This window comes from Magnolia sinica, chromosome 1, assembly GCF_029962835.1.
Source record: "Magnolia sinica isolate HGM2019 chromosome 1, MsV1, whole genome shotgun sequence".
Lineage (NCBI taxonomy): Eukaryota > Viridiplantae > Streptophyta > Magnoliopsida > Magnoliales > Magnoliaceae > Magnolia > Magnolia sinica.
The window spans coordinates 124,760,449-124,787,116 of NC_080573.1; the positions used below are offsets into that span (position 1 = coordinate 124,760,449).

Here is a 26,668-nt window from a genome sequence, read left to right on the forward strand (position 1 = left end):
ATTTCCATCAATTTAGCAATCACTGACAGGTATAGTTTTTGGATTACTGGCCTAAATTTTTGTTTTGAATCTAGTGATTGGAATGAATTTCATATAATTATCATGGCCTAATAAAAACTTCTCCCTTCCAACTATTTCCTTTAGTATAGCCCATCAAATCATAGAATATTGTACAAATGGTGGATTGGATCTTCCATGAACATCATGGTAGGCCTGTCGATTTTGACAGGGTAATCCGTACAATTTAGGTTTTTTTTTTTTTTCTTCCTAAGTGCTCTACAGTTGGAGAAAATGCCTGGAGTTAATTTCGGGTGGAGCCCACCATGATGTTTATTTTAGATCTACTCTGACCATTAGAAAAGTAATTCCAACATAGGTGTTGAGCCAAAAAATTAGGTTGACTTGTGATTTAGGAGGAATACACCGAAGTAAACAGTTAAAAGACATGTCTAATCTTAAGTTTTATAGAGCACAGCAAGATGATCATCTGAAATCCACTCCAACTATTAGATGTCACATAAAATTTTATGCCCAAAGCCTCAAAGTCAGGACCATTGTAATTCAAGTGGGCCATATCAAGGGAAATAGCTTGGAGGATAACTGTTGGTTGTACACTGTTTCCAATCATATGGTCTACCTGGTGGTTGGGATGGATTTTACATAAAAATCAGGGTCTAAGCCTCCCAAGCAGCAGCCCATTTGCTCACACGCCCACCCGACAGTCCATTAAAAAAGTGTAGGGGAAAGGCAGTGGAACGATGTAATATTAATTAATAAGTTAGCTGTTTAAAAATCTTTTTTAAAAAATAAAATAAATAAATTTAAAGTACCAGTGTAAATTCAATACTAATTAAGTAGTTCTTTGTAAATTCCTAAAAAGGAGAAGAAAAATCATCTATAGCCTCCGTTTTGTTTCTTCATAAGTTTGCCGTGGGCTTTGAATTGTGTTTGTTTGGCTGGTCTGGCACAACCCATCACTGACCTATATGTCAGGTTTGTGTTAAGGTTTGACCAAGCTCAACAAAGGCCCTGTGGATTCGGAATATCTAGATCAGAAATTCTCTGAATTTGAAATTCTATGTACTTAAATTATGTAGTATATTTATAAGAATATAATTAGTAAATCAACTTTAACATTTCTAATTAGTGTACATATGTGACGTTTGACACAATTATTGTAATACGCCCATTTATCAGCAAAAATTAATGAAATTCCAAGCCTTTGACAGGCCGCAAGCATATAATTACAACTAAGCAACTAACTAATATTTTTAACTATTCATTTACATTGCCAATGTTTGGACTGTTCATATAGTGGATAATTTAATTGTTTGAGATATTATCAACGGCCACGTGTATAATAGATTAGAAGCACAGTGATACATATTAAACATGCCACTCTCCTACTTTTAAAAATGAAAAAAAAAAAAAAAAAACTCCGATAATCCAAGCAAAAGGAAGGGATTGCAAAACTCTTAAGTGAGGATTTGAAATCCCCTAAACACCGTGCCAAATGACCAATGGATTTGAAATCCCCTAGACACATACTGTCAAATACCCCTACATCCGTGGTGCCAAAGGACAAAGTAAATAGGATTTCTAGCCAAGCCTAAACCAGTACCATTTAGCTCAGCCTTGACCCCACCTCAGAAGCAGGTTGGGCCGGTTCTGGTTGACCCGTGGGTCGACCAGACCACCGCTATTACTAAGGGCTCTAGTCATGGCTAGACGTGCCAATGTGGCACACGTGCAAGATCCAATCTGTTAAACACACGCATCCTACCTTGTGTGCGACCTGGCATGAAAACAGAGACATGGCTAGATGTGCCATTGTGGCACACGTGCAAGATCCAATCTGTTTAACACATGCTTCCCACCTTGTGTGTGACCGGGCATGAAAACAGACTGATCTGTTCACTCATCGGGCGGGCCATATGTGTACAAAAGATGGACGGCTGGAAAAAAGGATCCCAATCGGCATGCAGCGTACAAATGCGACTCGCAAAGCAGCCTTATATTTGGTCCACTCATCGGGCAGGCCACGAGTCAAAAAGATTGGCGTCTGGAAAAGAGATCACAACCAGCATGCAACATACAAATGCACGAATCCTTCTGATGAAGAGTCAGAACTGCCACATTGAGGAATGTGCCCATGGTCATCTTCCAACGATCCAAACCGTTTATTTGATGGGCCTCACATTCAACCAGTGGTATAGCCAAAAGCTAAGAACTCTTAGATTGGTTCTGTCCCCCAGAAGGCCTGCAAGTTGAGAATCCAAACTAAAGTGAAATGACACAAGCCTGACCATCAGCTTCTCATGCTGGATTCTACCTTAGTGTGTAAAAGCCACTGGTTGATGGCCCATCCGGTGCAATTTTCCACCGGAGGTGACACATGGCAGGGACCCAGTTCCATCAATGTTCATGGATAGACTTCCCCACCTGCCGAGCACTAGGTATAGGTCACGAATGCCCGTATGATGATGATCTAGGGCGGTCTAAGGACAGAAGAGTAGGGATGTAGCCCATAGAACTCTTGATTATTTCAAAGGCCCGCAGCAACTATATTTAGGGAAGATGCAATTTTACTTTCCAGAATCCTTCCTCAAATCCCAAAATCGATACATTCAAATCATATATTTAGACCAATGTTTGTAAAGATATATAGAAAGATGAGACTCAAAAAAGTTGAAAGTTTTGCGGGCGCATGTCGCCTGACCTGAGAAATCCCAGCCAATGGGCAGACTCTTCCCGAACAGCGATTATTACACCAGAGAAACTGGAGGAGAAGACTAGTAAACCCTACACTAACCACAGAATCCCTTTCAAGTGTTTCACATGTCCCTGATATATTGATAAAAACTCAGGTTTATAAAAGATCGAGCTGTTATCCAACTATGCTGCACGTGTAACGGCTGCATGTATGGCATCTACAAGATGCGGAACAGTCCTCGAACTCAACCCTGCCATGCTGATCCTCCTGAGAAAAATAAATTTTCAAGGAAATAAAAAAGAAGCAAAACGTCAGAGCATAACTGCTGTCAGATTGTGAATTACATGCATCTTTTTACACACAAGTTCCCATAGAGGGATACATGCCCATGTTGTCCTGCAGGACCTATATTGGCCATGGTCCAAAAAGAATATTGCTGTGGACTACCCCAACCGCCTTGAGGATGGTGATCACTTTCCAACCAGCCTCACCCATGGGCCATTTCCCACATAAGCTAAGAGTGGGCTAGATGCAGGATCAGCATCTTGTTCTTGAATGAAGGATATGGTTTTAGAAGAACAAATGAGATGGGGATACCATCCTTGATTTCTCAATGATATATGATCTAGCCCTATCAAACACGTAGTTTAAAAAGAGAGATGAACATTTAATAACTTTCAAAAGTAGGCCATATACAAGCAAAATAGATTCTTTCTACTAAAGAAAAGAGAACAATCAAATATATAAGGATTGCAAGGTTATTCCAAGAGTGAGTTCCACGGCGGCACATGATGCTTACATTAAGAGGTGGAAGAAAGGAAGTGAAATTAATAGATGTCAAGAAACTAGGTGGTGGAATTTTAGATAGAAAACAATATTATTTAGAAATAAATTGATGGAAGAAGAAATGTGGAATGTCAAGGAAGAAGTAAATGTTATATGGAATAAGATGGCCGAGTAGATCAAGAAAGTGGCAAAATATGTTTTATAAGCATTTAAAAGGAAAAGCCCGTCGTAAGAAGAAACTCGTTGGTGGAATAACAATGTATCAAAAGCTATTCACAACAAACGTTCATATTTCAAAGCTTGGCAAGGGACTAGAAATAATGAAAATTTTGAACAATATAGAAATGCCAAAATGATTGCCAAGTAATGAAGGTAAACGGAAGGCTTATGATGATCTATTGCAAAGATGTATTTGAACTTACAAAGATAAGGAAGTGGAAGGGTAAAGATAAGGAAGAGGAAGGGTAGAGATCTTGAACAAGTTAGATACATTAAGTGATAACTAGAGAGTACTGGTAAAAGACAATTAGATCAATGAAAGGTGGAGAAGCTATTTTCAGCACTTGTTAAATGACAACCATGCTCTCATGACAACCACACTGAGAGCACAAGGATGGAATGAATCATAAAGTCAAATAACATCGGATATCATAGATACTTCGTAAGATTAGGATATCGGAAGTAAAAGAAGCTTTGAGAAAGATAAAACAGGAAAGGTCCTTGAAACATCTGATGTATGAATAGAGGTTTGGAACTGTATGAGAGATACTGGGTTATTTGGTTGGCAAAGTTGTCAACAAGATTGTAAGATTGAAGCAAATGCCAAACGAATGATGGAAAAGTGTTGTGGTACCTATTTATAAGAACAAAGGAGACATGTAGTTGTGCTAATGATCATGGGATTAACTTATGAACCATAGTATGAAACTTTGGGAGAGAATGATTAAGCAAAGACCAGCATGAGATGAATACGTCATATATCAATTTAGTTTCATGCATGGGAGGTCTACCAATGAAGCTATTTTCCTATTTAGAAAATTGACAAAGCAATAGAGGGGGATGAGGATCTCCACAAGGTCTTTATTAACTTTGAAAAAGCGCATGATACAGTGATGGGGACGTCATGCGCACACGCCCGCCCCCCGCCCTACGCACGTACTCAAGGAGGAGGAAGGCCCCACTATCGATCTGGATCGACGACGACATCTATGGAGGACCTCTTAGTTAGGAGGCCGTGCTATGGAGCATTGGAGTGGACCCGATCATCATAGGGATTCCACTATTGGATCCCATGATCGTGGCCCACTACCTTAGATGATCTAGGATTTTGAGTTTTGATTATTATCATTATTAAAAACATCATGAACGGTTTTGATTGCGTTGATTAGTTGTTATTTTTGTTACTTCGTCTCTAAGTAATAGTGTGCGTACATGTCGCGGCTTTTGGGGTTTAGGGTTTTCTGAACCCCATGTAGGTTTTTTTCATTGAAATTTATGTATAAAATTCTGCATTTTTTCTTCACTATTCCTCAGAGTTGAAGAAACTCATTGGGTGCTTGTTATTTTTGTTACTTCGTCTCTAAGTAATAGTGTGCGTACATGTCGCGGCTTTTGGGGTTTAGGGTTTTCTGAACCCCATGTAGGTTTTTTTCATTGAAATTTATGTATAAAATTCTGCATTTTTTCTTCACTATTCCTCAGAGTTGAAGAAACTCATTGGGTGCGAAACCCTCCCTTCCTCGAAGGGCTAACTACTGTGGTTCGAAGCCACAACCATCTCAAATCGTCCCCACCTCCTACACCCAATATCCATCATCTCCCACATCCTTCCCATCTTTAGATTTATCTTTTCTTTGCACCCAAATTCTCCTCTACATCAAATTTTTAGATTTTGGCCCACCAACGGGCTGAAACTTCGGCGGAGCACCATGCACACACTGGACCATGGATCGACGTGAAACTTGGTGTGAGGGTGGACCTCCCCTGGCCGACCAACCCCTAGTTGGCCATTTCCAGTTTCGTGGGCCCCACACACGTGCCGATAGGAACCCACGCACGTGCGTCTGGGCTAGGCTGCTGTCCACACGTGTGGACTGTCTCGGGTTATTCTCTTTCCTCTATTTCACTCCTTTCTCGCCTTAAATCCCTAACCCTAACCCTAGATAATGCCAAATTTCAAGTTTTTTCTAACTTCTGCAAACCCTAGACTTTCCCCGAATTGAAACATGGTGAATCTCTTGAATTGGGGAACAATCCTTTGCAAGAGTGGATGAATCTTACACTCCTTTGGGCATTATTTAGTTTATAATTTTATTTGATTCAACCCTAAACGTGTATAGGCTTGGACCCCCCGTAGATTCCCCTTATTGAATGTTTGATCGTATGTGGGACGTGGAATTTTGTGATTGTTTAAAATTGGTATGATCTAAAGCTTAAAATCTTACATGTCATATTTAACTTCATGTCCTGCATCAAATTTGGTATAAGAGCTTAGGGTTTTCATAGGGGAATGCATTGCATGTTTAGGGTTTAGTCTATTCACGTCTATTTTACATCAAGTGTTATCATATAGGGCTGTTTAGGACCCATCATTCACAACATGGACTGCTGAATTTTCTGTTGTCAGAAAATCTCCAATTTTCATGGTTGAATTTTCTGGGCAGTTATGTTGTTAGAATTTTAATAGCGTTATGTAGTTTCTCTCATATAGAGTCCTATAGGATCATTTAGTCTCATTTAGATGTATTAAAGGGTCTTTGAGTTGAGTGAGTAGTTGTATGCCTACACATACTGGTCGTGATTTGGCCTGCACCCTACACTAAATATGGAGCAATTGCAAGAGTCAATGAACAATATAACCCGGCAGTTTGAGTCTTTGGGTAGGCGCTTGGAACAACGTATTGACCAACGAGAGACCTCCGCCCAAGCAAACCCCACCATTAGGGAAGATGCCCAATCTCAGGTAGGTGGTCAGGAAGATAGACAAAGGAATGGAGGTGGGTAAGGAATTGGTTATGGGGCGCGCACCCGTGCACCCACCCCGCAAAGAGCATCATGATTACTATGACCCAGATGTGCGACTCCTCCAGGGAGTAAAGAGTAGAGGCCCCTACGTTTGATGGCCACTTGGACCTTTTCTACATTAGTTGGCAGATATAGACCACTATTTTGAATGGTACGACATGTAGGATGCTCGTCAAGTCCGATTAGCCAAGATGAAGCTTGTGGGCCAAGCAAAGAGGTTTTGGGCTACTGTGGAGCGAAAAAAAGAAAGGTCGAGAGAGCCCCCAATAGTCCATTGAGGAGAAATGAAAAAAACTTTTAAGAAAAAGTACCTCCCTTCTTCTATCACTTGAGGTTGGTTGAAGAATGACAGTCTTTTCAATAAGGTTCCATGAGTGTGGCTGAATACATTGAGAAGTTCGAAGAGTACTTGACCCGGTGTGAAGTTAATGAGGATCACGTGTTCACTCTTGCTTGATTTAAGACGGGCCTCCGTTCTGACATTAGGAGAAAATTGCTTGCCAAGGACATAGACACTGTTGAACAGATGTATCAAGTAGTGTTGGAGGTCGAGGAATACCTCAAAACACCTGTGGAAAGGCAGTTTGAGCCTCGCGACTCTGGCGCTAAGGCCAACCCTTCTAGGGCTAAGCCTAATACTGGATATCAATACAAGCCTTCCAGTAGTGTTCAGCCTGGGCCCAAGGATGATAACGGTAAAGGAGTTGTCGGGTCTATCTCGTGCAAAAGTAATGCGACTAGGTGTTTTAGATGTCAGGGGTTTGGTCACTTTACCCACCAGTGCGGCACGAGAGAGGGCACCAAGGTGTTCCTTACTGATGGACAAGTAGAAGTAGTACACCTAGAAAGTGACAGTGCGGAGGAAGAATATGAGCCAGCAAAAGCCCCTAGTGATGAGGAAGAGGGAGCGCAAAAGTCTGCGACCCTTGCAATTGTGCGTTGCGCCTTTGCACAAGCAAAGAATACCGACGATTGACACTGCAACACGACCCTCTATACTCACGCAAAATGTGGTGATAAGAGCTGTAAGATGATTGTGGATAGTGGTAGTTGTACTAACGTGGCATCAACTGGCACTGTGAGTCGTTCGGGCTTGAAACTTGAAGCCCATCCTCAACCCTATAGAGCGTCTTGGGTTGATGAAACTTCTGGTCTAGTCTCGCACCGTTTTCTTGTTCATATTCAGTTTGGATCATATAAAGCCACACTTTAGTGTGATGTTGTTCCTAGGAAGCCTATTGATCTTGTCCTTATGTCCCTGTCCCATAGGTCATCAGAGTCTACAGAGTCTTTTGCACATCACATTCATTCATTGCATCAAGAAATCAGGCGAAAGATCAATACTAATAATGAACATTATAAAATTTCTGCAGACCAACATAAACGATTCAAGGAATTTAATGTAGGGGACTCTGTGATGGTCCGCATCAGGCCAGAGCGGTACCCTCAAGGAGATGTTCGTAAATTACACGCGTGTAGCGCTGGACCATTCAAAATTATAAAACGAAATAGTCTCAATGCGTATGTGGTAGATCTTCCACCTTCCATGGGAATTAGTTCCACATTCAATGTGGGGGATCTAGTTGCATTTCAAGGGACCACTGATACATTGTCCAGCCTTGCACCAAACCATCCTTATTCCCAGACATTTTCCTCAATTCATGGCCTCTTTCTGACCCATTTTCTCAGCCTCTACTTCCCATACCCACCCTTCCCACACCCAGAGAGGAGATATAGGATATTCTGGACCATCAGATAGTATCGACGTCGGACCACGGATTTCAAAAGTTCCTGGTCAAATGGAAGTCACGCCCAACTTTAGACATTACGTGGCTCACTGAGGAAGAGCTTCAGAGACTTAATCCTGACATCTTGGAGCGGTTCAGGAGTTTTGTTTCACCAATGGCAAAATCTTCGCAACCGGGGAGAGTTGATGGGGACATCATGCGCACACGCACGCCCCCCACCCTACGCACATACTCAAGGAGGAAGGCCCCACTATCGATCTAGATCGACGACGACATCTATGGAGGACCTCTTAGTTAGGGGGTTGTACTATGTAGCATTGGAGTGGACCCGATCATCATAGGGATTCCACCATTGGATCTCATGATCGTGGCCCACTACCCTAGATGATCTACGATTTTGAGTTTTGGTTGTTATCGTTATTAAAAACATCATGAACGGTTTTGATTGCATTGATTAGTTGTTATTTTGTTACTTCGTCTCTAAGTAATAGTGTGCACACATGGCGTGGCTTTTAGGGTTTAGGGTTTTCTTATAAATAAGCAACCCCATGTAGGTTTTTTTTTTTCATTGAAGTTTATGAATAAAATTCTGCATTTTTTCTTCTCTATTCCTTGGAGTTGAAGAAGCTAATTGGGTGTGAAACCTTCTCTTCCTTGAAGGGCTAACTACCGTGGTACAAAGCCACAACTATCTCAAATCGTCACCACCTCCTATACCCCACATCCATCATCTCTCACAGCCTTCCCATCTTCAGACTTATCTTTTCTTTGCACCCAAATTCTCCTCTACAGCAGATTTTCAGATTTTGGCCCACCAGGGGGCCGAAACTTCAGTGGAGCACCACGCACACACCGGACTGTAGATCAACGTGAAACTTGGCATGAGGGTGGACCTCCCCTGGCTGACCAACCCTTAGCTGGCTATTTCCAGTTTCGTGGGCCCCACACACGTGCGGACAGGAACCCACGCACGTGCGTCCGGGCTAGGCTGCTGTCCACACGTGTGGACTGTCTCAGGTTATTCTCTCCCCCCTATTTCACTCTTCTCTCTCATTAAATCTCTAACCCTAACCCTAGATAATCCCAAATTCCAAGTTTTTTTCCATGTTTTGCAAACCCTAGACTTTCCCCAAATTGAAACATGGTGAATCTCTTGAATTGGGGAACAATCCTTTGCAAGAGTGGATGAATCTTACACTCATTTGGGCATTGTCTGGTTTATAATTTTATTTGATCCAACCCTAAACGTTTGTAGGCTTGGACCCCCATAGATTCTCCTTGTTGAATGTTTGATTGTATGTGGGACATGGAATTTTGTGATTGTTTAAAATTGGTATGATCTAAAGCTTGAAATCTTGCATGTCATATTTAATTTCATGTCCTGCATCATACAGCCCCTAAAGAGTTAATATGGTGGGTGTTGAGAGAGAAAGGAGTCAAAAGAGGATTTGACATGAGTAAGATATGTATGAAGGAGCGATAACAAATATGAGGACTGAGGACCACTAGTGGAGAGACAAGTGAATTCCCAATTACTATAGACTAACGCCAGGAGTCGGTATTGAGCCCATACATTTTCACATTTGTTATGGATGAGTTAACAAGGCATTTATAGGGAGAGATCCCGTGGTGTATGTAGTTTGTAGATGATGTAACTTTTATTTTCAAGACAAGGGAGGGCATAAACACAAAGCTAGATGATGTAACTTTCTTGTTGTCGGACTAAGAAAAAAAGTATATAGAATGCAATTTTAGGAATAATAGGAGTGAAAACGAGGAATTAGTTAAGACTATTGACTAAGAAGTTTCCTTAAATGACCACTTTCCACACCTTGCATCAATAATTCATGAAATTGGAGAAATTGAAAAGGATGTTGCCCATAGAATTTAAGCCGGGTGGAAGAAATGGAGATGTGCCTCTAGAGTTTTATGTGATCATCATGTACCTCTCAAACTGAAAGGGAAACTTTATAGAATAACTATAAGACCAGCCATGCTTTATGGGACAAAATGTTGCGCAGCTAAAGAACAACATGTTCATTGGATGAGTGTAGCTGAAATGAGGAGGTTGAGATGGCAAGGATAGAATTAGAATAGAATGCACTTGAGGGAACTTAGACGAGGGTAAGTAGACTTAGACGGTTTGGTCATGGCAATAGAGACCAAGAACCGAGCCAGTTAGGATTAAGTTGGTATAGGTTGATGGCTCTAAAATGGCAAGGAGAAGGCCTAGTAAGAAAAGATTGATGACCTGTGTGACTGTGTCTAACTGAAGACATGGCCCCTGATAGAGTGGAATGGCAGAACAAGATTCATGCAGCCAACCACAATTAATTGAGACAAGGCTTAGATGATAATGATGATGATGTTGAATAAAATAAGCAAAAGCCAAAATTCATTTTACCAGATAACTTGTGAAGGGTTATCAGGAAAAATAATAGAATCTCTGTTATGACACATAACATCAAAAAATGAAAGATATTAAAGAATCAAAACCATTACCCATCAGATGTCATGTAAATGTGGTACTCTCTGGTCATGAAGGCGACTTGCTGCGTGTTCAATCCCGTGAAAGTAAACATCCCAATCTGCTTGACAATGTGACTCCAGTCTCCCGGCGTACCTGCAAAATCACATTAGCCACTCACTTGTATTGCATATTATAAACTCACATATGTACTCTTCTTCTGACTGGGATCGTAGCTTTGACTAATGCATAAATAATTGCATATCATAGCTCAATTACATTGAAAACATAACAGCTGAGGTGCACATAAAATTGGCAAAGAAAAGCAGAGAATTCATCATGTAATGTTTAACAACATTTGCAAAAGCAAAAGAATTCAAGTCACCTAAAGACACCTACCCAATTTGCCCTGTATTCTTCTTCTTGTGATTTTCCCCCCCTATTTTTATCTGTTTCCTACTGATTTTCACCAACGCATCTGAGGAACCAAGTATCTAGTTTCTCATTAAGTCTACCAAGTCAAAGTGGGAAAACAATAGACTTGGGGCTTGGCTTTAAGACAAGTCGACTCGTCTGAGTCTTGGACTTGGTCGGACCCATTACGGATCAACACCACAAGGCCCAAAACCTAGGGTTGACTCCAGCTGACTTGGACGAGTCTCTGCAGATTCAGGTGATACAGCCAAGTCAGGCCAGGTCAAACCAAGCAACTCACCCGTGTTTGGTGCAAGTTTTCTTCTTTTTAATTTTTAATTTTTTGAAGAGGGCACCCAGATTTTTCTGAAAAAAATGCCCGAGATACCAGCTAACTAGTCGGGCCTCATAGAGAAAAATGCCCTTCTGAATAGAGAAAATCTCAGCTAACTTCTCTGTGCATGCAGTCTCATCCAAGTCCTTCCATCAACTTGTTGAGCACCAATTTCATCCCTACATGCAAAGTGCAACCACTACCATACATGCAGGGTCTTCAAAATTCGAATTGACAAGGGGTGCATCTTCCTAAGCACATAACAGTGCAAACCTGCCAGATAGGTCAATTTCACCAACGAGCAAGCCAATGGAATTAAAAATAAAAATAAAAAATAAAAGAAAAAATCCCCCCTGCATTTGGTGGGTTGTGGACTGCATGAGGTTGTGCACCATCTTCTTACTCGGGCATCCTATCCTGGGTTAGAGTTTCCACCACACCAAGCTCTAAGCATGAACCAGCAGTGATTCTCACAGCTTCAACTCGTCGATCCTTCATAACATCTTCTCCAAGAATTTGGGTGATAACACAAAATCTATGACACAAGTACAGTCGATTTGCCTTCAAGTGATTCCATATTTTTTTCCGTGCATTTTGAGAAGAAACGGGGTGACTCGGCCAGATCATCCCCTATTCATCTGCTAAGAACCGACTCAAGACAGATGAGTTGGTCCTAGTCAGAGAGTCTAAAAACCTTGCTTTGAAGTACAAGTATGATTGCTTAGACAATTAAGATCCCAGGGGCCAAGAATTATATTTCCCCTGTCTGAGGGTGCATCAGAAGTGCAGAAAACAAGAAAAGTCCTTATTAGGCAAGGAGCACTAAAAAGGCAATGGGAAAGCACGGAAAATGGATTCCACGTTTGGATACATGAACTCCCTACTTTACAACTCGAGTTCCACGGAACTTGAGGCTTCAAAGTTTTGAAGAGGCCACCTTGTTGTATATATGCTATCCAACACATTCATCAAGTGTAAGGATGAAATGACCACCCAAAAATGAGGCCGATCCAAAACCCTGGTGGGCCACAAGCGAATTTGGAGGTTTCAAGAATGATTTATGTTGTTCCATAGGCAAGCTCACCTGATAGACTAGGTATATGTCATGTACACATCGTTGTGGGCTCTCCAAAGCTTGAACCCATGGTAACTAACCATGGAGTCAACTTCATGTGATTATTCCCCAAACATGCATGTTATGGATCAAATTTTTGTTACAGAAGAGATGATGCTATTTAATATGATAGTGGTGAAAGTTCAATAAAGGAATAAGGTATAGATAACAAAGGAAAAGAAGGAATCATAGACAGACATACCTCTAGCACATAGTGCATCAAAGAGCTGGTGGCGCATGCTGATAATCCGGTCTGCCATGGCTTTCAACTCCACCGTCCATTCAATGAACAAGTCCCTGTAGGCTAAGCATGAGTTTTGATGCAAGGATCAAAGCATCAACTAGAAACCAGATGACTATCAGATGCATGAAAGCCTGGCACTGTTTCCCTTGCGGGCATCCTTGTTTATAGGCAGCCAACACATACATGCAATTTATTCATTTCCTTATCCCATTCTTTAGCAGTTGTAAAGATATAAAGGTTACTAATCGGTCAAAGATGAACATTACTAGTGGGTTTTACGTCCTATTTGGATCAGGTATGAAGCATGATCCTTGATGGTTATTTTTTTATTTTTTAAGTCAACAGTAATTTGCTCATCATCAAGAAATATGGTATCTTAAATCATATTTGAGAAATTATTATTATTATTATTATTATTATTATTATCATAACTACCTGATCATGGAAACAAATGCCACTTGGCATCCAGTAGGAGCTATTCTCTGCTCCTTCAATGCACTCTTCACATGGGTAAAGAGGGCAATAAATGCAATGACATAAATTCTATTTAAGCATCGTAATAAGATGCCAATGGAGCACCCAAAGCTACTGCGGGCCACGGCCCTTCCTTCAGTGCACCTTTTAGTATGGAAAAGGGGGGAATAAATGTATTAAAAGCAAATTTGCTTTAAAAGGATGAAAACAACTTCAAATGTGGCATCCTCCAAAACTTGTACTTTCCCATGCACTCACCACACTAGCCACTTGGATCCTCATTTTTCTCCAACTTTTCTCACAACCATTGTCCTTTATTTACTAATTCTTATATCTCCGTCAATCTTTCATTTCCCTATCAAGTGTCCTTTCGCTAGACTGTGGACTGCACTTTTCCCTCTCTCTAGACTGAGGACTGCGTTCATGTTTAGAAGAATAACCTCGTTCAAAAACAACTAACAAAGTTTCTGCCCATCCACTTTGCTCACCCTTTACAAGGAAGCATCCCATGTCATTTGTCTTAATCTATCCATCAAACAAAAGCCACGTGCTAATTTGGCACATGCTAGTGACTACATAGATTTTTTTTTTCTTCTCAAGAACATTTATTTTTTGTTTTACCAAACAGCAAATTTGAAAATATATCCTAAATTGCTAGGAAATCTTGTAGAAAAACAGACATCGAAAACAATGTTTCCTTTCCCACAGTTTCCTGGAAATAAGGTTTCCCAATAAACACTATTTCCTTTCCTATGCTTTCCATGAATCCAAAGAGGCCCTAAAGAAAACTAGAAGACAGGAAACTCATCATTATACGATTGTAGACTCCCCATTTTTGCATGAGATCCTTAGTCTCTCTTCAAGAAAATATCCAAGTAAGATAAAACTAGAAGAGATGATTTAAACTTAGATTCAGTTAGCTGCAGATTTCAGAAGAATAACACCCTGGCCTACCTGGGAAAAAAAAAATCCTGGCTTACAATATAGGGCACCTAAGATCAATTTCCAAGGTTCAGGAATAATATTCAAAAACCCAAAAGAGACATCGACAAGTCCTAAATTCAATCTCTTTTTTTCTTTTTTCTTTTTTGTAAATTAAATATCATTTATCATGTTGAGTAAATATTATTTGACTGCAGTCTATGAATTTTGGATTGAAAAACTTCTCGTGCTAGATTCACAGGAACTAGACACTGGTAAACAGACATGTCAGTTAGACATGAATTGGAAAAAAGTCAAGTCATATGAATACTAAGCACATAAAATTTGTATGAATGTAAAAAATACAACAGAATCACAACAACTTCATGTAAGTAAATCTAAAAAGGTTTTATCCAAGTGAAGAATGAGCATGGTTCAACATTCTTGTCCAACTACCAATTATTTTATTTTATTTTCTTTCATATCAGGTGTGTCCTTGCTATGTTAGATTTATATACCTGTCCCTGAGAATGGTGGCTACAATGGATGCACCATGAATTGGGGGATTGGAATACATAGGCCTGATCACAAGTTTTAGCTGACTTTCAACCCTCATTGCCACATCAGCTGTCTTGCAGACCTAAAAAAGGAGATTTTAAATCATAGTCAGGACAGTGATCAGCATTTCTGTAGACTTGCAAGAAAGAAGCAAATATACAAAGGACGCAAGATTCAATTTCTTCAAGAAGTTTCTAATTAAGCATTTGAAAAAGCAGTTTTTAACAAGAGTTACTAGGTCTTATTATTAAGAGGAGAAAATTCTTGGTGGAAGCTTGCTCTTTTGGCTGTTCTTTGGGGAGAAAGAAACAGCCATTGTTTTCATAACATAAGTGGTTCGATTATGGGGCTTGTTTATCGGGTTCATTTCAGGGATTGGCACCCCAAGGAGGTACCTTTGTAATTTTCTTGTTCTCTTTCTTTTTTCAGCTTTTTTGCTGTTTCTGTTTTCTTTGTTGCCTTTGTGGCTTTTAACAAATTGCAGAATCTTTCCTGCAAAAGAAAGGTCCCTTTGGATGCAACTCCCGCAAAGGGTTTTTCCTGCAAAAGGGGATTTTCCCACAACTTTTTTGGTTGACTTGCTGAAAACAAATTTCAGCAAGTGGGCTTTTTAGTGCCTATTTCGATGATTAGGGGATCAGTCAAGGTTTTGCAAAAGTGCATCTAAATGCAAAATACGAACTAGGTTTGGCCCAAAACGGTGTTTGGATGTCAAACGTGCGCCCCCCCCCCTTTGAGAGTGCACCCAAACAGACCCTTCCTTTCTTAGTCGAAAACATATTCGAAATGGCAGAAAATCTGTAGATCCTCTCAAAAATATCATGAACCAAAATTTCAAATTATTCTGTTACTGTGCAATATATAGCTATAGTAAAACAACTACATCTTGGAAGGAGGACTTCATGTCTTACAATGCTGAGTGCACCAACACGTTCCCCATAAAGTCCCATGTTCTTTGCATAACTCTGAGCTGCAAGGCATTCACCTCCATCTGCAACAAACATTCGGACAGACTGTGCATCTGCATCTAGACTTCCGCTTGCAAAACCCTAGGAAAAAGAGAATAGATTCCTCTATCAGTAAAACACATGGTGCAACCAAAATGGTAAAAAGCATGCACCTTTCTACTCTCAACTGGTCATATTTTAAGAAAGAGCAATTGTCATCATTGCAGTACCAAACTGATTTGAGCTTTGGAACTTACCTGATAAGCACTGTCAAAGAAAGGTAACAACCCTTTCGACCTCATCAATTGCCTGATCTGTTCCCACTGCTCAAGGGTTGGATCAACGCCAGTTGGATTGTGAGCACATGCATGGAGAAGCACTATAGCTCCTGATGGGGCGGCACTAAGATCCTCAAGCAAGCCTTCCCACACAAATGAAATATCACAATAATAAGATTCAGGAAACAACAGCAACTAAAAAGATGTGTTTTTTTTTTTTTTTTAATGAAAAGGTGACAGTTAGAAGTACTATGAAAAATTAAATAGTTAAACAAACACAAGATAAGTTATTAGACAACAACCCAAAATGCAAAAATGCAAAAAGAACGCACTACATGAGTGATAAATGTTGCATGTAATAATAGTTCTAATATCAAACAATGAACAATCACCAAATGATATGTCACAGACAAACTAATATTCATCTCGTAACAACCATATATTACTCAAGACAGAACTATATTACTCAAGACACAAGTATGTTACTCAAGCTATAAGTATGTTGGCACTAGAACAAAACCCTGGGAATTAAAAGCCTGATACATCCATACTTCTAAACAGCTATAGATAAATCAAAAGATATAATACTATCTAAACATAACTTGCACGAGTCAAAAGGAGAGTGTATTCTATAGACATGCATTAATAGCACGTAAAATATGCTAGTGAAGGACAAGAAAAGATATCTTATGGTGTCCTCTTAATAGCCATGTTTTTGACCTTGCAAATTTTAAATTTGGGTACTCGTCTAGGATTGCAAAATTTTTAGAATTGAAGCCTTTGTTCCACTAGTAATACAAACCACAGCTGCAAAGCATTATTGGGAAGGGCAACTCTCACCTTGGAAGTTCAGTCCACGTGTTGTTGGATCATAGTAGCGATAACTTTTCACAGACAACCCTGCGATTGTGAAAACTTTTGGATGGTTTCCCCATGTTGGCTGAGGAATATAAATTGTGTGCTGAAGAACAAGGAATAAAGTTACTCCCTCAAACTATTATAGTTTGATGATATAAGCTGTTGAAAAGCATGAGCTCTTTACCTGGTGGTAATGTTTTGCAAGAAACTCAGCTCCAACCCTCAGCGATCCAGTCCCTGATAAGCACTGCACAGTAGCCACCCTCTTGTCTTGAATAGCAGGGCTGTTTCCAAAGCACATAACCATACATTAAGCCAGTGACAAAGATACAAAAGAAAATTCCAGATCAGAAGAAATGAAAAATGTCAGTCCCACTGGTAAGGAAAAAAACTGTAACCCAACATCTCACTGGTAAGGAAATAACTGTAACACAACAAGAAACCAATGTTGCAAAGAGCCCTATGGTAAGTAAATAACCCTATCCACTTTGATCTAATTACCAAAACTTTGATCCAAGTACCAAAATCTTTTCCAATCTTTTTAAGACAAACCAATCTTTGCAAAGAGTCTTATGGTAACAAAATAACAATAGCCCCTTTGATCTGAGTACCAAACTTGCTACCTATCTTTTTCAGACAAACCAATCTTTCCTTCTGTTTACTCTCCACAAATGGCCACTTGCAGAAAAATGACCTGAAGTCCTCGTCCACGACAGCAAAATATGGAAATAAAGTGTCACCTTCTATTTCAGAATTCAAACTTCTTTTTAAAACAAACCTCTACTTCGCCACTTAAGATATCATCAGATGTGGATTGTGGAATACTCCACAACACACTTCAAAACATGAGAGCAAATTTTTCTTATGAAGAAGCATGCTTGCAGTTAATGTGACAGTGCTTAGGTCAAGAAATTTTGTTCAAAGATTTTTATTTTTTTTTAATTACAATTCACATCTACAATTTGCATAAAAGTGCTTAGGTAAACTGTCATTCTATGCATAAAAGGTATAAGTCCATCTATGCATGTGTGTGTGTGTCAAGGTTTTGAGTATCAATACTGACCACCAGACCGGCCAGCTGTGATACACAAAAATTCCCATTTTCTTTTGGCCAAATAAATTTGGCTGAAAATTTTCCAAAAAAATGTTGGAAAGTTTTTTAAAAATTGAGAGGATCCCAAATATTTAGTGTAGGTAAATTTTCATTCTATGCATAAAAGGTATACATCTATCTATGCATGTGTGTGTCAAGGTTTTTAAGTATCAATATTGACCACCATATTGGCCAGCTGTGATACACAAAAATTCCCATTTTCTTTTGGCCAAAAAAAAATTTGCTGAATTTTTTCTAGAAAATGTTGGAAAGTGTGTGTGTGTGTGTTTTGGGCATGTATTTAATGGTGTAAGGGGCCATTATTTGGTAAGAACATTGTCTATCGGGCAATGTCAGCTTGACCTGCTGAAAGTTGAGCAAATAGGCCATAATCGAGCGCAAAAGCCAGCATGATTTGCTGGATTAGGGCCTGCTACATATAAACACAGGAAAAACAAGATTGGAAAAAAAAAAAGGTGATGGTTAACCTTCTTCTGATATTACTCAAAATAGTCTGCTTTGATGTTCATTGGATCTCACTCAAATCTTGTGTTTCGACCCCATGTAACAGCCGCATTGGCCCTGTAATGGTGCTGTTACGGCCGCCCGATATGACCCATTTTTTCCATAATGGGCGGTTGGCCCTGTATCATGTAATGAAGGTGACTGGTACGGCCGTAATGTAACCATTTTTAGAAATCATGATGTGTGTATTTGAGAGTTTACAACTCATGTTATATTAATAACACAAAAGTGAAAGAAACAATTCATATCAGGGTCAGAGGCCCAGCTACATGATTTGCGTCATGGCCCTCATAACAAATGCATTATTACACTCCGGTAAATAACAGACAGGATTGGCTATAAGGTACTCTTTTCTCGTTACCTTTCAGCACCTAAAATGAGCTTTGCACTTAATTTATTAAAATCTGCCAGTCCAGTGATAGGAAGATACTCTTTAACGCGAGACCTGAATATCATAAAAAGAATTTAATATTTTATTGATTTTAAATTGCAAGGAGCAAACTAGTTGACTGATTCAATAACTTACGGATCATTGACTAGCAGCTGCTCCGCTCGCCTCACCACATTCAGAACAAGAGGTTTCCCTTCCTGTTGGACCATGAATAGGTCAAGAGAGTAAACTTTGCACCACATTGTAAATAATAATAATAAAGAATGCAGTTAAAAATAGAAGGTGAAAATATGCCTCAAAATGATCAAACATTTGATGGAGCAGAAAAGGTGTATAAATATAACTGAAGAGTAAAGCACAGTGTTACAGAGTCCTCAGAAACTGCACCTCTGTTCGATAGGCACCTACACCCAGATTTAACTTTATCGGGCTAGGATCCTTGTTGTATGCAACAGTTACCTGTTAAAATCTTGACAAAGTTAGCAGAAATAATTAGCAAAAAGGTTGCATAGTGCTGTCAAACTGCACAGAGAGAGAGAGAAAGAGAGAGAGAGAGAGAGAGAGAGAGAGAGAGAGTTGGGGGGGAGGGGGAGGGGGAGGGGAGGGTTGGGAGGGAGAGAGAGTGGGGGAGTAAAGACTAACTGATTGGAGGAAGAGAGAGGCTAATTGTATGATCGCAGAATAGTGCTAATGTTTAATAGATCCAATAAATTGAATTTGTAAAACAAGACAGTATAGAAGGGATATAATTTCAATATCAGATATTTGAGTGTTTTTCTCTATGGAGTGTATATGTAAAGCTACAAACAAAATAAAAGATACGCCCGCCCACCCTTAAAAGCATTAACATGTTGTCATGGATAGTAAATAGTAATAGCATTCTATGTGCAAACCAGGTATAAACATAGATGCACGCATAACTCATGGGGCTAGAAGAATTCTATAGCCTTGCATGGCTGACAAGCAACAAAATCTGCTACAACGTGACCATGAACCCACAATTAGCTACCTTGTTACAATTGTTGGTCACTCGTTCTCTACTGTATTGGTCTAAAATGGCTACGAAACTTTTCATTGTAGCAAGCACGTAACTAACTCAACCATATGATACAATTGGAAAGCCAAATTGGTGACTTCTATATCTAATGCAACGTCTAGGCTTGGCAACCATCAGATGGTGCATTCCTAACTTCACATGTTCCAGAGAAGCCTCTTTATTACCCCGTTATCCAATCCTTTTCTTCCTTTCTTCTTTTTTTATTTTTTTATTATTATTATTTTTTTAATAGGTAAGCTGGGTTCAAACCTGAGACCCCAATGTTGAAAAGCACCCTGTCTACCCTCACATACTTGGATTTGTGACTATTTTGAATTTACAGCTGAATGAATTGTTTGGGTTCGAAGTGGCTTTTTACTTTTACTTGGAAGGTTGATGGACATGTGCCTACGTAGTATTTATGAGAGTAATGTAGTGAATAGGGAAAGAAGCAAGAAAATGCACGCACGCACTCACGCAAAGAGAGAGAGAGAGAGAGAGAGAGAGAGAGAGAGAGAGAGAGAGAGAGAGAGAGAGAGAACCAAAAACCAAGGGCGAAACTGGAGTGAATAGGGAAAGAAGCAAGAATAGAGAGAGAGAGAGAGAGAGAGAGAGAGAGAGAGAGAGAGAACCAAAAACCAAGGGCGAAACTGGAGTGAATAGGGAAAGAAGCAAGAATAGAGAGAGAGAGAGAGAGCAAAAACCAAGAGCGATCCTGTAAACAATCTAAGTAATAGGAAACTGTAGAATTTAGAATGAAGATCTACCGCTGAATCAGATGAAAAGGAAGATGGATAAAGCAGAACTGTAAACAAATTCAGCTGAATTCATCTGAAAGGACAAAACAAGCCATGATCGAAGAAGAAACCTAAAACCATAGAAATTAGGTGAAGATCCGCATCAAGACTTCCAGAACCCACAAGCAAAATAAAATAAAATGATGCAAAATCAAGCAACGATCGAATAAGAAAAACAAAAAATAATTTAAAAAAATGGAGAAATCCGATTAAAAATCTAGAACAAAACTTCTAAAATTCAGGAAAAAAAAAACCAGCGAGACTATCAAAAATTCAGAAACTGAAAATTAAGATTGATCCGCACCAAAACATAATCAAACGATCCAAAACCGTGTACGAAATAAAACAACAACCAGAAATTGAATAAATCAGGGAAAACCCACATCAAAACCTCCAAAAAGAAAAAGAAAAAGCGCCACGACCGCAAGAAAAGATCAAATCAATCGAAGACAAGCAACAACGGTAGAAGAATCGAAAATTACAGAAATCGGGATTAACACTACGCCAAAATGATCAGAAGAAAATAAAAAACACCAGAAAGAAAAAAGGAGGATAGAGTCGGAGAGATTACTCCTAATATCGGATCTTCAGGCGCTTGGACTATGGTTGCAAAGACAGAGTCGCCATGAAAGCGCGCAGCTGTTGCAGAGGGAGTAATCGTAGAGTTTTCAGACGCCATGGAAAGAGAAGATGGAGAATCAGCGACCAAATGCCTCGACAGGGTTCTTAACCTCCGATCAGCAGTTGAACCGTGGGCGTCAGACAGGGAATACTGCGTGCGGCGCATTTTAGAATTTTCAAAGGCAGAAAGGGAGTTCTTTTCCTGTTTTTTTTTTTTTCAAGTCTAGCTACCCGTCGCGCTGCGAATCGGAGACTCGGGCTATTTTGTGACGGAGATCGATGAATGACATGGCGATCTGGTGAGGGGTTAGACGGTGACGTGGTAGACGGATGGGTATTGCTAATTTCGAGATCTGGTGGGCCCAAAATACAAATGCAGTTTTGACGGACACGTGGCGCTAAGCTTTCTAGAAGTTCGGTTGTCTGACCGGCACATCTGCCGAGATGGTTTCTTATAGGGTTGGAACTAGAAGCGGATTAGGTGCGGCCCCGGCCACACCCAAGATCGTATGGCTCTTTCCGTGGGGCCCACCATAATCTATTTATTCTATATCCATACCGTCCATCCGTTTTTTCAGATCATTTTTGGTTTGATTTGAAAACTAAAGAAGATCCAATTCTCAGGTGGACCATAACATGGGAAAATATTGTGATTGACCGTTAATTGGCCACAAAAGTTTTGGATTAAGCTGATAACTTTTTTCTATGTGAATTTATCAAGATTTCGGATGAAAAATAAAAATTAAGGAAACATTACAGTGGGCCATATAAAGTTTTTAATGGTAGAAGTAAGACACTCAATTACCACTGCTTCCTATAATATGGTACGTCTGAGATTCATTTCTTCTTATTTTTTTGGATCATGGCTTAAAATGATCTTTAAAAACTGATGGACGGAGTGGATATAGAATAAATACATCAAGTTGGGCCCACGGTAAGGGCCGAACCGTCTTTGGACAGGCCGGGGCCGCACCTAATCCGATCATTTTTGGACTTTGGAGACGCGGCGATAGAAGCTGTTGGCGCATTTTAGCCCTCCCGGGTACGTTTTAGAGGTGGTATACGCTGTCCACGTATGATGTCGCCTGTGTGAGTCGGGACTCGGTAGGCAGCAGCAGTGTTTGGTCCATCTGACGTTCGTCCGGTTGGGAGTTGACTGGGTGTTACCTGGTACCGCGGTGGGTGTTTCCCTGAAAGTGGGGCCCACCTTGATGTGTTGTATATCTCTGCCGTCCATCTATTTTTTCAGAGATTTTAGGGCATAAGTCCAAAACTTAAATAGATTCAAATGTCAGGTGGACCACACCACACGAAACAGCGGTGATTGACCATTAAAAACTTCCTAAGGCCACAAGTTTTGATCATGCTTATATGTTTATGTTTTCCCTTTATCTAGGTCTTTATAACATTATCAACAAGTTGGATGGCAAATAAACATTACGGTTAGGGGTGTACACAAACAAAACTAGCTCAGTCAACTCACTCTAATAGGCTAAAAAAAGCTTGATTCGGCTTGATTCGAAATTGAGTTCGGTCTGAGTCAAGCTGGTTTTTAGAGCTTAAAAAAAAATTTAAGTCAAGTTCGAGCTGGTCTAGTCCAAGCTCAACTCAACTCAATTTAATATACAGCTCGAACTCGATTTGACTCGACTCCATCAGGTGGTATAATTTTATTTTATTTTTAAAAGGTAGTATAAATAAAAATTAATTTTTTTTTAAAAAAAAACCTTAAATCTCTACTTTACCATTTTCCTTTTGTTTGAAAACAATCCTGCCGGCCCAACCAGCAACCTTAACCTCTCTCTCTCTCTCTCTCTCTCTCTCTCTCTCTCTCTCTCTCTCTCTCTCTCTCTCTGCTCGACCAACAACCCTAGCCTCTAACCTCTCTCTCTGTGCTCGAACTTAGGTCGAACTAGTCCGATCTACTGACCGAACTGAGTCGAGCTAGACATGATGGCTCGGTCACCGAGCCGAGCCGAACACGAGCTCGGTGTCTACTGACCGAGCCGAGTCGAGCTGAGGCCAGCTTGACTTGGTGTACACCCCAAATTACGATGAGATCTGCGAAGTTTTTAATGGTGGGGATTTAATGATTATATTTCTAGTGGTGTGGCCTTCTTGAAATTTGGATCTGTATAATTTTTTTGGACCATTTCATAATACGAGCTGAAAAACAGATGTACGGCATGGATATACAACACATAAATCAAGATGAGCCCTACATTCAGGGAAACACCCACAACCGTGTTACTGAGATAACACCTAATCCACTTCTAGTCGTTCATGGTCACTTGCAATAAATCACATGCTCACCTACAATAATCACATGCCCAATGGCTACCCTGAAAGCATACTAATGATAATGCCCATGCGGCTAAGCAACATAGGGCCAACGTGATGTGCGATATGTTAGTGCCATCCAACATATCCATTAGATGTCGCGGTAAGATCTAGGTGCGGAATTGCGAATAGAACCTTTCTGCGCATTGGATATTTAGATCTAAGAAGTAGATGGCTTACCTGATGGTGTTGCCATTGTTGTGAAATCATAGCTCTAGGATCTTCCTCTCCTTACACCCTTTAGAGAAGCAGTGATAGGGCTTTAGCTCCTATCGATGGTGGTGGATTGAGGACTAACTCTTATTTATACTAGAGAGGGCAAAGGAGTTTGAAACCCATCAAAGCTCCTCTCCCTGAAAGGCTCCACACAAAATTAGGAATCCCAGTTCCCTCATGATACTGTGTGCATATCACAGTGGTAGCACACCACCCCTTACGAATTTCTGGATGTATCACAACTTAGTGGGGCACACTGGTGCACCCGATCACACTATCCAACCTTTAAGTTAATCTAGACCGTTGATCAATAAGGCCCACCTTATAGGATTCTTACAACCGCTAGATGTTAAGCCTAGGTCTTAAAATATAATATAATTCATGACTTAAGTAAGCGCCACCAAAGAGGCAATGAGAAATATTCTAGAGGATGCTCTTCATAGAAACTTTTAGATAAAATGTAGTGTCTATAATATTGTCCTTATTTCATTCAACCTAGTCATCAGGTGTGGCCCACCTTATTGCAATGAACCATGACGTTGACTCCACTCGTTGGATGGTGCAACCATAAGTGGCCCACAAAGTTTGAAAGTATGATAAATTATCATGCATTCAATAGCATATGACTAATCTCCTTATGTTGGTTTGTTTTTATTTTTTTAAAAAATAAAAGAAAGAAAAAAGGAACTTTAATTAAAATATTTTGAAAAAATGTTTTTGAAAATATTTCTATATTAGAATTTGAAAAGAGAGTTTACTCATTTATTTATACGTGTGAAGAACTTTTGTATTGGCTTCTAGGTATAATATGTCAAGCACCACACACACGCTCCCACCCATTGCATCATACTGGGCTTGGGCTTAGATTTGCCTACATGTTTAGTTTTATTTTTCAAAAATATTTGCTTACTTTTGTTGAGTCTTGCATAAGTAACTCAGTTTCGTGTCATACGTTATAACAATAGTGTTGCAACTGTTTACACACACTGACTACCACCTCGGTGCCATGTGTCAACCACATTTACTTTGAAATTTTTATACATATTTATATTTCTAAAAAACCTAAGTGCATCGAAAAGAAAAACAAAAAGTCAACTGTCGTCCCTCTCTCTATTTTCTTTATACATATGGCAGGCGTTTTCTAAATCTCTATTTTATTCGTCTTTGATTTATATTTTTTTATTATTATATTATCAATATATTGAGCATCAACCGCTGTGGTGATGGAGTCGGCAATTTTCGTCGATCTGTGGTTATATCCCAAAGGTAGTCGTAGCAAAACATTTATGTCATTCACTTAGTTCGAGATATAGGCGTAAATTGTCTTCAGGAAAGAGACCTGGTTACATGCCTCCGCTAACTACGTTATTCGTAATTCTCCTTTTCTCTTATTTTCCTTCGTGACATCATGTGCACTTGTTCTATTTTTAAGATTTTAATATGTTTAATTTCTTCTTATTTCATATTTGCTATTAGTATAATTTTACTAATTATATTATTGCTTATAATTTTTTTAGCCGTGAAACAACAATTTGAGGACGATTTACCTTTTAGTGCTCTATTACACTAAGTTATTTTTGTCTGTAGAGATAATGGTCGTATGATTAGCCAATGAATTTTATAATTTTATTTTCATGGTAACTCTATTTAATTTTATGATTTGATTAGGATATGTTTAATTTATTAGATCTGATTAATTTTACAAATTTATTTCAGATTTGTTTAATTTATATATTTGTTTCAGATTCATTTAATTTATTAGACCTGTTTAATTTTACAGATTTTTTTTAGATCTATTTAATTTATTAAATCTATTTAATTTTACAGATTTTTTTCATATCCATTCAATTTATTAGATCTATTTAATTTTATAGTTTTGTTTTAGATCTGTTTAATTTTACAAATTTGTTTAAGATCCGTTTAATTTATTAGATTTGATTAATTTTATAAAATTGTTCCAGATTTGTTTAATTTTACAGATTTATTTAAATTTCTTTTATCCGTTTAATTATTTCAAAATTGATTAATTAATTGAGATTTGTACTCTGAATTCATATATGACTAATTTAATTAAGATTTGTTTGATAATTCATAATACCTATCTATTTGTTTCATATATTATCAATCATTTGTATTGCTTTAAATCTATTCGCTACATAGATTATCAGTTATTTGTACTGTTTATAAATCTATCTGCTAAATAGATTATCAATCATTTGTGCTGAATTGATGTAATAATTTATTGGATATTTGATTTGAATTTATTTTAGGTTCGTTTATTAAACCATTTGATTTATTATTTTTATATTTTAATAATTATTCATTTTTAACTGTACTATCTAATTATATTAGAATTTAAGATAGTTTGACACATCTGTTTTATTGGAAGAGGATAATGGTGTTGGGATTTGGTCTGCTAAATCACACAGATATGGATCTAGGATAGCAATCCAAGAGCACCAAGCAAATACAAGAGAATATAAAGATTTAACATAGAAAACCCTTGCGGGAAAAAACCATGGCACAAAGCGACAGTTCTTCACTACGAAAACAAAAATTACAAAGAAAGAAAACTTACCCGATTCGAACAACCTCGAATCTCACCCTTACTACACCCTTTGTAAATTCTAGAACCCTTTTAGAAACCTTTAGAATACCTTTAGAATGCCTTAGAATACTTTAGAAAAGGCCCTAGGAAGTCCTATTTATAGTTTAGGTAACCTCCCTTTCACACCAACTTGGAATAGTCCATAAACTACCTCAAATTTA

The 26,668-nt window shown here is 39.0% G+C and overlaps 1 protein-coding gene and 1 long non-coding RNA gene across 2 annotated transcripts; both read right to left on the reverse strand.

Moving 5' to 3' along the window:
• Nucleotides 1–2,601: 2,601 nt before the first annotated feature.
• LOC131256952 (aspartate aminotransferase, cytoplasmic) lies at nt 2,602–21,592 on the reverse strand. The gene is made up of 12 exons (XM_058258077.1): nt 21,294–21,592; nt 19,277–19,348; nt 19,025–19,086; nt 18,860–18,943; nt 17,065–17,164; nt 16,863–16,983; nt 16,002–16,165; nt 15,709–15,846; nt 14,758–14,879; nt 12,803–12,897; nt 10,774–10,894; nt 2,602–2,980 (listed from the first exon to the last, which is right to left on the reverse strand). The coding sequence occupies exons 1-12, from the start codon at nt 21,507–21,509 to the stop codon at nt 2,896–2,898; spliced, it is 1,380 nt and encodes a 459-aa protein (XP_058114060.1). The 5' UTR covers nt 21,510–21,592; the 3' UTR covers nt 2,602–2,895.
• LOC131256962 (uncharacterized) lies at nt 11,175–12,796 on the reverse strand. Its single transcript, XR_009177030.1, has 2 exons — nt 12,571–12,796; nt 11,175–12,021 (listed from the first exon to the last, which is right to left on the reverse strand). It is a non-coding gene; the product is annotated as an uncharacterized LOC131256962 (long non-coding RNA).
• Nucleotides 21,593–26,668: the final 5,076 nt, after the last annotated feature.